We start from the raw sequence: 13,053 nt of genomic DNA on the forward strand, positions 1-13,053 counted from the left end.
AGGGGGGAGGGCGGTTGGGAGGGAAGGGGGGTGGATACGTATTCCCAGTGCTTTGCATTTGCACAAAAACGCGCTTGGGCTCCCTGACCTAGTCTCCGGTTGCTTCCGCACTAGCCCTCCGCCAGAGAAACCGACCAGCCCCGGCTCACAAAGAAACCAGAACTACGGGCATTGTCTTCGCAAGGGGGGCAGTGGTGAACGTGGCCGACAGCTGCAGGCCGGCGCAGCGGGGCCTGGGAGGAGGCGGGCGCGGGCCGCTCCCGGCCGGTGCTCCGGCAGATTCCTGAACCGCTTCCAAGGGCGCAGGAGCCGAGCTGGACTCGGAGCCCCGCGCCCCGCCCCGTGCCTGCAGCGCCGCCTCGGACCCAAGCGGCCCGTCGTCCCAGTGTGACTGTGAGCATGACTTCGGGCGTGTGCGCGCTCGCTGCCGGGGACAAGAGCTCTCTGTTTCGGCCCCGCAGCAGGCTATAAATACCGGCGTTCAGCGCAGCCTCAGCTTGGAAGGGAGCCTGCTAGCCCAGTCCTAGGTTCGGGACAGCTAATAGTGCGCACAGGGACCTCAGAGCTCCTTGCACTCTCCCCTGCAGCCCCTAGGCCGGAGCAGGGGGAGGGGGCCCGATGACGTCATGGAACTGGTGTAGGATTTAGCTCAGGAACCCACCCGGGAGGGAGCAGCCCTGGGGCCGATGTTCTATTTAAGACGACGGTGCACCACTCTGGGCTCCACTTTCCCAAATCCAGCACGGCAGCTTGCCGCCTTCCCAAGATCTAAGCAGGCTTGGGGTTCTGAAAGAAATCAATGTGGACCGTCTAAGCCAAGAACCCTGGAGAATGGGCATGCAGGTTTGGGCTGGCAAGGCTCTCACAAGCATGGGTGGGGCTAAGAGGCCATTAAAATTCTTCAAGCTACATCTCAGGTAGTGGGACTGATTTCAGGCTGAAATATGCCTCGTGGCACAGGTAATATTATTATTAACTGTAATAACAATGTAGACAGTTATTGGAATGCTGCTGCCTTCCAGAGACCAAACCCTCGAAGTAGAAGTTATTCCGCCACCCCAACCCCATTTTACAGATGACAAACTAAAGCTCCAAGAGGTCGAGGAGCTTTAACGAAGGATCAACACAACCGCCAATGTCAGAGCCACGATTTAAACCCATATCTCTTTGTCTTCAGGCCCAAACATGCTCTTTCCAAGACACTGCATTGCCTCTCAGTTTTCGAGTAGGTGCATTCCAACGGTGAGGGCACCCACTGTCCAACAGCCCCCAGGCTCTCCCATCTCTTAATTCTATTTGCCCCAGTCTGCCTATGACCCAAGACATATTGGGGGAAGGGGACATCCATCAGAAAGCACAGCGAGGACTGTTTGCTCTTTCGGAGAGGTTGACAACTGACCAAGTTAATAGCTTACACTCCTAGCTGGTTATGACTAGAGATGGAGGGGACAGGGTACACTTAACACAGCAGCAGGGAAGAAAGGGGACTTTGTGAAACACGATGTGCCAAGGGCTGTGCTGTGCTAGTGGTATACTTTTTTTTTTTTTATAACAAAACTGGCAACAAGGCAAGATATAATACTATTATCCAACATTGATGTGCTGGGCACTGCTCTAAGTACTCTGCAAGACCAAGTAGTGGTGGGAAGATTTCAATTATTCAGACAACAGCTGGAGTTTAATTTTGCTATAAATCTAGCATCAGCAAAAGTCCCAATTTGCCTCATTGACTCTTTCGTCTCCAGAGTAGGCTCTGGCATCGGACTGCCTGGGTTTGCATCCTCGCTCTGCCAGCTTGTAGAGGGGCAAGTTATGTAGATTTGAGCAAGCACCTTAACCCCCTGTGAGACCCTGTCATTTGGGGGGGGTAGCAGTGGTGCCGTGAAGATCCCAAGAGAGACTGCAGGGGAAGGACAAGCACATTGCCCAAGGAAGCTCTTGCCAAACGTGAGCTGCTCATGCTATTACTATTACCTCCTGAAGGGAAGGGGCATTTTGATCAACAGTAAATAAATTAAGATGGTGTGGAAGTAACTACAACCTGGAGGGAAAGTGACCGTTTTGTCTCGGAGGTGATAAGGGTGACAGGAAGTCAGTGCTGGACACAGAGTTGAGCCAAGCTAGTTTCAGAGAGTTTGGAAAAAAGTCTGACCCAGTGGTATTCTAGCCTAAATCCTTAAATAAGAATTTATGTATAAAGGATAAGAAGGTTAGAAGATATTCCAAAATACTTTTTTTAACAAACATTAATTCTATTGGGAAGAAAAAGGAAAAGAGTTCTAAAAATCACCACCACACCAGGGAGCTCTGGGTTGGGCCCATGCTTTCAGGAGGCTGTACACATATGTGCAAAAGCAGGGTGTGACCATGCAACCAGGTGTGAATGCACAAAAGCAACTGAGACCTGATGCTGGAGACCAAGCAGAATGTTAGACAGTGAAGTGGAAGAGAACATGGAAAGTATAGCTCATTAGGACTTTGCCTGCCAAAAGAATGTTTATCTTTTCCAGAGAGCGTAGCCCTAAAAAAGAAGGAAGAACAGGTGCTAAAGGTGGGTACCAGAGCCCAGGGTAGATCAATAGAGAACTAACTGGCCTTGGAAAACACACACATTAGAATCCTGAACAAACCTGAAAGGTGTCTTTCAGGGGCCACTTTGACAAATCTAGAAAACAGAGTGGAATTCATCCAATGAGAGGCAAATGGACAAATGCCCCAGTTTTCAAAAAATTAGAAAAGGAGATATCCCAATCCCTGGCAAGTTTCTGAAATAAATTATTAACCAAGTATTTGCATTTTGCACACAGATATTAGTGACTTAATATGAGTTCTCTTATTCCTTTTCTGATAGAGATTGTAGGGTGGCCATTTAGAAAAATGCCATTTGGTCTCAGCACAATCTTGTGTGTTAGTGGTGAGAACAAAGGATTGAGGGCTGGAGACCTGGATACTAGTCTGGTTTCGCCATCAGTAAGTTGACTTCTCTGGGCCTCTTTTATGAAAGATGGGGCATGTTCTTTTAAGGCATGCTCATTTTTAATTTCCATGATTCCACATTGTAATGAAAAGGAGAGTGTGTGACAGTCCAATCCAGAGGATGCAGCCCAGCAAGGCAGCCACATCTCGACTGTGTGTAATGCAAATTGTCTGCTGTGTTAGACTGACCAAGGAGAGGGCTTGGCCCCTGGTTTTGTCCTTTATATACATGTGTTCATGACTTAGTCCCCACATGATAGGAGGGCTATGGCAAGGGGTTGTAGAATGAAGATTTAAAATGAACTAGATGGACGGAGGGGGCTTGGGCTAAGAACCAGATGAAACTGATTGACATAAATGTAAAGCACTATGTCTATGTTATTTGAAAAAATACCTACACAAGTTCACAGTAGGGAAGAGCTGGCTGAGAAGCAGATAATGGGTTGAGGGTCCAGGTGTCTGTGATGACCACCCATTCAAGCTGAAGCAATTCAGCTGTCATCTAGCTGCCACCAAAGAGCTAGAGCAATGTGATCATATTTAAACAATAAGGCTAATGATAAGGGGGGACATGTGTTGCGCCCTTCCATGGACTTCCCACATTATCTCATTTCTGGGGGAATGACAGCGTGAGAGGAGCCCAGTCCCAGGATGTGCTCCTGCCCTGGCCACCTATGCCATCAGATCCTGTGACAATGCTGGAGGCCTTACAGAATGGGAGCGTCACCAAGAGTAGTCTGTGCAGAACAGGGCAACCAGGACAGGGACGTCTGAAAACCAGGTCCCGCAGGAGCAGCTGAGAGAGTTGACCATGTTCAGCTCAGAGGAGGCACAACCAAAATGGCGGTGTGAGAGGGAGGAGAGATAAAGGGACCATTAGGACTTCAGCTCTGACTGCGTGCCATCAAGTCAGTGTATTTCCATGTGTACGTTGTGTGACTTTGGGCAAGTTACTTAACCACTTGTGTGTCTCAGTTTCCCCAAATATAAAGAGCAGATAGTCACAGTAACTGACTTCCAAGATTATTATGAAGATAATAAGTGAGCTGTGTACAAAAGCTTACGTGGCAGATGGCAATGCTTAACACATCTGAACAGCGATGATGATGATGTCATCTTGTAGCTCGTGGGCTGTCCCCATGGAGGAGGAAGGAGGGTCATTCTCTCTGGCTTCAGAAGGGAGACCAGGACCAATAGGTGGAAGCAGGAAGAAAGATAATCTGGTTCAACATAAAGAGACAAGCTTTCAAATAATCAGAAGTTCCCAGTGAAGAAATGAGTTTCCAATCACCAGAGATTGGAGGCCAAGGCATGGGGATGATAAGGTACCCTAAATTAGGAGCTTTGAAGAAATCAGGAGGTGAGCAAATATGGATGGCAACAAGCCCTTCCTTCCTGTCCCTCCTCTGTTGAGAAGTCTCTGGAAGTTCGGATTTGTAGGTAACCCCAAAGATGGTGGATTTTTGTTGCATGCTTTTCATTTTTCCTGCTTCCTAATAAGTAAGATAAAGATCTTGGGCTTTACAGTCAAATTCCCTAACTTAGAATCCTTGCTCTTTCACATATCAGCTGTGCAACCTTGGATAACTTAACCCCCCTCTCTGGGTCTGGTTGTTTCCTTCTGTAAATGAAGTAAACTACCTACAATCGCGAGGAACAACAGTCAGAACTAAAACATTTCTTGCTGCATTGGTAAACAGTGTGCCAAAGGGCGGCTGACCTCACAGATACTTGAGACAGGCAGATTCAAGCCTTCTGGCGCTTTGTACCTGGTGGGGGATGCGGGTGGCGGAGAACGGATAAAGAAATTGCAATGTCAGCAAGCACAGGGCCAAAACTGCACTTAAAAATGCAGATACGGGAGACAGGCGAATCCTGAAAGCCTTCCAAATCTTTCCTCTTTATTATTGAAGTATGCTTGACACACAATGTTCCATTCGTTTCAGGTATACAATATAGTGATTCAACAACTCTATACCTTACGCTGTGTTCACCGCAAGTGTAGCTCCCGTCTGGTACCGTGCAACGCTATGACAATACCATGGACTGTATTCCCCATGCTGTATCGGAAAGCCTTCCAAGTCTTCGCATCTTGTCCTTACCACAGGAGGGATAAAATAATAGGGGGTGAAGTGAAACTTGTCGGTCCTTTGTTCAGGATCTGCTGTGTATTAAGTTCGGGGCTCAGCGTCCCACCATATCTTCACGAAATGGTTATGCAGGGACAGAATTTATGATAATGAGGTTGGACCAGAGGACAGGCTTGCAGTTGTCTTGAGAACCATCCCTAAAGCCCTTCGAGATCCGTAGAGGATCTCTGAAGCTTTGTACAGCTGTCCTCAGAGCTGACCAGGATTACGTCTCCCCAACCCACCACAGGGGCCAAGGCATTAGGTCCTCGCCACTTTGCCCAAGATTGAACATCTGACAGTGGCAAGGCTGCTCGCTGAGGGCCCCTCACACCCTTCATGAGAGCCCCCACCACACACACACACACACATACACATAGCACCTTGGGTTGGGGTACACTGAGAACACTAACCAATGACCTTTTCTCTCTGCCTCTCAGTGTGACGGGGTTGGGGTAGACCTGAGCAACATCTTCCTTGAGGGCATTGCCATTCTCAACATTCCCAGCATGTATGGTGGCACCAATCTCTGGGGAGAAACCAAGAAGAACCGGGCTGTGATCCGGGAAAGCAGGAAAGTCGTCACTGACCCCAAGGAACTGAAATTCTGCGTCCAAGGTAAGCAAGGCATGAGGAAAATTGCTCTAGGTCGGCGCCCCAGTGAGAGGGTGGGTCTGTTAGCAAACTGTATCAGGGCCCACAGCAGGCTCTAGAAGGTCCTACAGCCCAACAAGGACCCGTTGCTCTGGGGATATGCCGGCTCATCATTCCTATTGTTGCAGTGTTTACAACCTAACTGAGAAGAGAAAATTAACAATAAGGGAGCCTTAAATGACAGTCAGTCGTCAAACTGGGATGCTGAGGTCAGGAGTCAAACACTGATCTCAAGGTCACCAGTGCCCTCCAGTAACAAAATCCAACAGTCAGTTTTCACACTTGATCTTCCTTCACTCAGCAGCCGCATTTCACCCAATCCCTCCCTGTTCTGCAAATACTGTTCACTTGGGTTCTAGGATTCCACGGGTTCCTATTTTCCTGCTCCCACTGGTTACCCCTTTCCAGTCTCTTTCACTGATTCCCCATCTCTCTAATCTCTTGGTGCTGGCGGTCCACAGGCGAGGGCCTCTATCCTCTTTTCCGTCTATACTCACTCTTTTGATGACCTCATCCAGGCGTGAGACTTTATTTAAATACCACGTGAGTGTCAGTGACTCAGCATGCCCAAAACCGAACTCCTGATGTCCCTCCCACAGAACTTCTCCACCCATAGCCTGCTCCATTTCGGTTGATGTTAACTCCAGCCTGCCCGTTGCTCGAGCCAAAACACTTGGCACCATCCTTGACTCCTTTTTATCTCACACCTCCCATCCCACCCATCAGAAAATCTGGTAACTCTACTTTTAAAAACACATCCAGGATCCAGTCACTTCTCACCCCTGCATTTCTGCCTCCTTGATCTGAGCCACCTTCCCCTGTCCTCTGGATTATTACAAATCCTCCTAACTGTATTCCTTGCTTCTCCCCCTGCCCTGTGGAGTCTGTTCTCACCACTGCATCAGAGGACCCCTGGGAAAATATGTCAGATTATGCCACTCTGTGGCTCAAAACCCTGCAGCGGCTCCGAGTAAAAGCCAAAGATCTATGTGTGGCCCAGAGGGCCCTAGATGGTCTGGCCTCATGTTACCTTAGCAACTTCGTCTTCTATTACTCTGCCCCTCATCCCTCTGCCTCTGTCACCCTGGCTTGTCTAACACAGCAGGTTGCTCTTATGGACTGACTATACTTTCTGACTGGAGCAACTGGGAAGTATGCCTTAGAAGCCATCAGCTGGACCTCCCCCTGCCAACCCATCAGGATACAGAACACACCTTCACCCCTGTATCTTACCAGCCATTTCCACCAATGAACCAAGGAGGAACTCAATCAGAGTACCTGGGCAGCTCTGATTCCTCTGTGGTTTGGATGAACGGCCCCCACTGATCCTCAGGGGTTCTCAGTGGACTGGTGAGCTGAGGGAGGAAAGCCGTGTATGAGGGTACTGGCAAAGATACCACATCAAAAGGCAGGAGACTGGGCTCTAGTCAAGTACTGGCACTAACCTATTTTTGGCATCTCAGTTTCCTTTGCTGTAAAACCAGGATCTCATGTAAAATTTTGATAGCTGAATGAATGGGGTTGAACCAGATCATTGGTTCTTAGACCGGGCCTGCTTGTTGAAAATGAAGATTCCTGGCCCTTATGGTACCCAGATCTACCTAATAATTACCAGGTTGGTTCCTGGGAATCTAAATTTGTAATGAGCTCCCCAGACAACTCTGATGGGCTGCCAGATTTGAGAACCACTAACATAGACAAAGTATCCATGGATCTGGATCTCTGTTCTTTGATGTCCCTGGCTGACAAGTGCTAAGACTGGATATGATCCTACCATAGAAGGAGACAAAACTTGGCTGACCTTCAAAGGGAGGGGTTACTTGCTTATTTCAGACCGTCTATTAGAACGTCAGATTGTTCTATTCCAAGGCAAGGTCATCGAGAGGCATCATCTCCACACCTCCAGCCTTTAAGAGAAGACTCAGGAATTTTTATTTCTCTGTTGCCCTCTTAAGTCCCCTTTATTTCACACAGTAAACTTTTCAATTTGTATAAATTATTAAACTGAATAATGTGTTCCTCCTTCCTCCCTTGGCAGGGGAAGTTGTGGGTGCTAGCAGAGGGTGGGGGAAGCATTGGAGGTTGTAGAAAGTTTGTACAAATTTTCCCACCCTGGTGCTCCTGCCCCAACCCCCACCCTGACATCCAGTTCCAGCAGAACAGAATCGGGAGAATCCTCCCCCTACCCCCTCCCAGGGTGTGGGGAAGCTCTTGCTGAGGACATGTTCTGGTTAGGATTCAAGGACTTACCTTCTCCTTACATATCTGACCATGTATCTTCCCCTTCCAGCAAGAGTAATGTGTCTGCTGATCACTCCTACCCATCATCTACAGGAACTCTCTTCCCCAAATCCCCCTTTCCCACCCCCAGAATGTGCTTTCAGAGCTAAAAACAAAGCTACTTCCTCATCTTTAGATGAGGACATGAGCGGATCAGAGCAGAGGCCCAAGAGGGGCCTGGCTTCTGGGGTTTACAGAGACAGTGGCATTGAGGTTTTTTTTTGAAAGGACCATGATCTCATTTATGTTGAGACATTAATGGAGAAAAGCTAAAGAGACAACCTACTTTAGTAGAAGAGCATTGGCCTGGGAGTGGAGAGACCTGGGTTCCAGTCCATACTCTGCCTCTCACTAGTGTGTGATATTGGGCAAGTCTTTCACCCTGTTGGGTTTCAGTTTTTATCTGTAAAATAGGCATATGTGACAATCACATAGGCCCCTATAGATCATAAGTTCCTTGCAGATCCACAAAATTAAGGCATGGCCAGGTTTCAGTCCAGGTGGGCTCCTTGGCAGCCTCCTTTCATCTTTCAGAGTGTTTTGTTTCACAGATTTTAGGCCAGCTGCTAAGAAGGTGGGAATCTCTCTCATCAGGCTCTTCATTTGCTGGGATTCTTTACTCCTTGGCAATTTCATTGGGATTGGAGGTGAGGAAGAAGACAGGAGAGAGCAGTGGGAGGGAAGCAATTTCTCTTAGGAGGAATAAGGGGAATGACACTAGAAGGGGTTACTGTCAAACCTCCTCATCACAGATCAATCTTTCTCCTTAGAAAAGCAATCCAAGAAATAAGGTCGTTCAAAATGAGCATGGAATGAGTTCTATAAAAACATTGCCTAGTCAGAACGCAATGAGTGCTGGGAAAAGTACCAAGCTTGCAATTGAATGACGTGGGTTTACATTTAGGCTTTACACCTTCCAGTTTTACAAACCCAACCAGTAAGTCTCAGCTTCTTCATCTGCAAAATGGGCATAATAATATCTAACTTGTTATGAAGATGATGGGTGTGAAAGTGCCTGGAACATAGTATAAGCTCAAACTTTAAAAAAAAAAAATTACCCTTCACCTTTCATCCTGGTTTATTCTGGAGCATACCAGTTGAATTGCTGATTTTGAAGTGCTTCATTTTAGCATTGCCATCTTCCTGTACTAGCAATAAAAAAGAGCATACCTCTTGCCAAAGTCCAGCCCAGTCTTTGTCCTAGCCCATTAAATTTATATCATCAATTGTACTGACATCTCCTTTCCTAGACCTTTCACATTCCAAGCATGGAGGCTGGGGGTTAGTCATCTTTGTATCCCCAGTGCCTGACCCAGTGCAGTTAGTCAAAACAAGGTTGTTGGGTAATGAGCAGTACGCGGGCATTGGTCCTTTTTCGTTTTTATAACACCGATAAGAGTAATGATAGATAGTCTCTTATATTTGCATTTCATTTTGGCTTACATACAGTTTTGCATATATTAACTTCATGTGATCCTAACCAGAAACCCATGAGCAAGGTCATACCCACTCCCTTCCATATCGCTATTTCATAGCTGGGGAAAAACAGAGGCCCAGAGGAGGGGCCCTCTTACACAATTTACATCCAGTGGTAGTAACCAAGTCCATGATTCCTAGTTAGCCCCCAGTGGCTAGTAGCCAACCAGAAAATTTATTTGAAAATCCTCTTGCCTATATTGTACAAGCCAGACACTCAGAAAGCAGGAGATGTTCATATACCCGTCCAAGGAAGGGCTCCACATAGACTTGTGTAAATTCTGTTCCTCCTCTAAGGCCTACATCAAGGGCTGTCTCCTTTCTGGAGCCTATGAGGGCACCTCTGGAAGTGAATCCGGCCTCTGCATTCCTAGGGCACTTGATTTTACTGTCTTGATAGTACGCTGATTATGGGTCGCCCTGTTTCATGGGGGTGTGTATCCTTGTCATTTCTTTCTTCTGCCAGTACCTGGAAAATGGGGAGCAGGTGGTCCTCATCTTTGTATTCCCTTCAAAGCCTAACATCCTACCTGCTCACATTGTTCTACAGAAATGTTTTTTGGAGGGAGGGAGAAGAGGAGGGAATCTTGCCTTTGGTCTGCCAGCATAGTGGGCCATGGGTTCTGGGGCTGGATAGGAACAGGCACTCGGTGGAGAATCTTGGGGGGAAACAAAGTGTTTTAAAGAGTTACACGTGGGTATTTATGAGCCTGAGAGTTTCATCTCGTGATCCCATAAGACTCAATTGATGAGTAAGTTGTGCCAGCTACCTGCAAATAAGTAATTCAGATCTACCTTGAGGACTCAGAATCAATGTAGGATAAGGGACGAAACATTGAACTAGAAGTTCAAAGACCCGGGCTTTCCGACTACCAGTCACATGACGTTGGTGAAGTCATTAAACCTCCCCAAGCCTCCATTTCAACCCATACAAAATGGAAACAATTATAGTCTCTCTCACTTAGCATTGTTTTGAGGGTTAAATGAGATCACCCATGTAGAGCATTTAGTAGAGTGCCTGGAACATGGGGAGCACTTCGAGCAATAGTAATCAGAATTATTGTTAAGTGATAAATGAGAGTGATAAATATTTAGTGTATGATAAGAAAGGGGCCGGAATTTTTTTTAAGATTTTATTTATTTGAGAGAGAGAAAGAGAGAGAGCATAAGTGGGAGAGAGGGGCAGAGGGAGAGAGAGGAAGAAGCAGACTCCCTGCTGAGCAGGGAGCCCGATATGGGGCTCAGTCCCGGGATCCTGGGATCATGACCTGAGCTGAAGGCAGACTCTTAAGCAACTGAGCCACACAGGCATCCTGAAAGGGGCCAGATGTAGAGTTTTATTCTCTTAAGCTCTGCTTCTCTTAAGCTCTGATTATTTTTAAATTACCTGTGGCTCTGAAAACCTGTACCTCTAGGGTTATTTGTTGGCGCTGTGCTTAAGCTGGTTTGGCTCTTGCTTCCAATATGGGAGCTAACCCCTGAGCTGGCTCTCCAGTGAAGCAAGATAAGGGTAAGAGTGCCAAGTCTTGAATCCAGGTGAAGCACCAAGGGCATGACACAAAGCTGGACCAGTCCCTGCAAGGCTGGAGAGTGAAGCCCTGGGAAGTTCTGCCATTGTTTCTCTCTAGCCCCACCCTAGGTATGGATGAGAGGACTTCCTACACATTTTCTCACATTCTTCACTGAGCCTTATATCTGTCCCAGTCCAGCCTTTGGCTTACACCAGCAATAGCCTTGAGGCTATGTCACCCACACCTAAGCCCCTCTGTCCATCTGCTATTAAAGCAACACTTCCTCGGTGATTTCTTAGTCAATCCTATTTGAACTGCAAACAGAGTATGTTATATGAGGTTCTAAGCAGAGAGGACAAAAATCTCCCCAGATTTTCATTGGTAATAATTTTTGTAATACCTGGTAAATGAAGACAGGGAGACAGACCACCATTGGTAGAGTGTATATACTTCATGTCAGTTTTCCAGCAATGGGGATAGGCTTTCTGTCATCTATTCAACACACACTTATGAAACACCTATCAAGTGTCAGGCACCAGGGGACAGTGATGAGCAAAAACATAGTCCCTGTAGCCATTAGAGAGCCTGGGAGCCAGGCCTCAATAAAATAATCCAACAAATAGGCATCTAATTAGGATCTGTGATAAACAGCAAAGAAGGAGATTTGCAGGCCTACCTTAACCCCCAGCGAGGCCAGCCAGCCAGTGTGGGGCTCTCAGGAATGCCTCCCTAGCCTCGTACTTGAACCAACTGAGTGGGCATCACACAGGTACCCTCCTAGCAAACACAGAGTCCTAAATCTGCCCAGATGCAGATGTCTTGCCTGGGAAGGGGAAACCTTGCCACTTCAGCTAACTCCACTACTTAGTGGGCACACATGGTTCCATCTGCCTCCGTGCTGTGCCCATGTGGATTTTCACGGATTTGTATGGACCGTACCCTAAATGTCAAAGCAAGGGAATGGCCTGCCATCCAGCCATCTCAGGCTCACGTTCCCAGGTGGGGAGCTGGAGCTCAGATGAACCAACAAAATAATTGTGAGCTTGTGAGTTCCTTGCGTCTCAGGGCTTGCTTTTCACTTGCATGAAACCATAACAGAAGGTGGCCTGTTGAGTTCAGGAGCTGTCCAGAGTTGCAGGTTCCCAATCTTCCCGTTAGGTGGGGAGCTGACCAGAAAGACAGTCATAATGAACAATAGTCAGCCACTTACTGCTCATAGGGGTTGAGAGAAAGTAGAAATGTTCCAAATAAGTGTGTGTTCCGCAGAGGTCTCTTGGGCCAAGGTTTCTCCTGGGGGCTGAGGTAGAGCAAGGCAAGTGATCCCTAAAGAGCCTGGGGGTACTTGCGTGTGCACTGGGACTCCCCTCAGTGCTGGGGAGTAACCATGGCAACCTATATGTCATTCCTCTTAACCCATTGCTGGCCTACAGAGAGACTCCCTGTTGCTTTTCACAGGAAATCACAGCATTGTCTTTCAGTCCTTCAGGGTCCCACATGGGAATCAGCATGCCCCAAATGAGGCATTACCTTCTTTACACACCCTCCCCTTCTCCTAAAGCCCACCACCCCTGCCCATGCTCCTTGCTTTGTTAATGGCATCATCTGTGGCCCACGCTAGAGCCCCAGAGTCATGCATTTCCCTTCACAGCTGGCTTGTGGAACTCTCCTACAATTATGTCCTTACCTGGTGTCTCCCACCTGACTATGAGCTCCTCAGCTCCAGATGTCATAGTTCTTTCAGTATTCTTGTGCCTGGCACAATCCCTGAGACCTCAAAAGGGCTTATTAATATTGGTTGACCAAAGGCACCAGGGACGGGGACACCTGGTGTGATGAGTTAGGGAATTGTGTTTTTGAGTTGATCTCTCAGCAAAGTGGAATCTGTGGGCGTAGTGCTGGGGCACAACGTCCCAGGGCCTCTGTGCATCAGCCTCTACCGGAGGCCAAGAGGTCCACCCCCCAATCCTCACTCTTCCCTTCTCCAAGCCCCTGTCTGTTCCCAGCTGACCCTGCATCAGGTGCGGCTC

At 47.7% G+C, this 13,053-nt stretch overlaps 1 protein-coding gene across 3 annotated transcripts in view; it reads left to right on the top strand.

The window, feature by feature from the left end:
• The window catches only part of DGKG (diacylglycerol kinase gamma), a 193,114-nt gene that overhangs the window by 152,276 nt on the left and 27,785 nt on the right, over positions 1–13,053 (top strand). For all 3 annotated transcript variants that reach the window (XM_002915692.4, XM_034661556.1, XM_019795766.2), the window contains one exon: positions 5,546–5,723. In XM_002915692.4, coding sequence (XP_002915738.2) covers positions 5,546–5,723 — 178 coding nt within the window. The remainder of the gene's footprint in view (positions 1–5,545; positions 5,724–13,053) is intronic.

The sequence above is a fragment of the Ailuropoda melanoleuca genome, chromosome 1, assembly GCF_002007445.2.
Source record: "Ailuropoda melanoleuca isolate Jingjing chromosome 1, ASM200744v2, whole genome shotgun sequence".
Taxonomy (NCBI): Eukaryota; Metazoa; Chordata; class Mammalia; order Carnivora; family Ursidae; genus Ailuropoda; species Ailuropoda melanoleuca.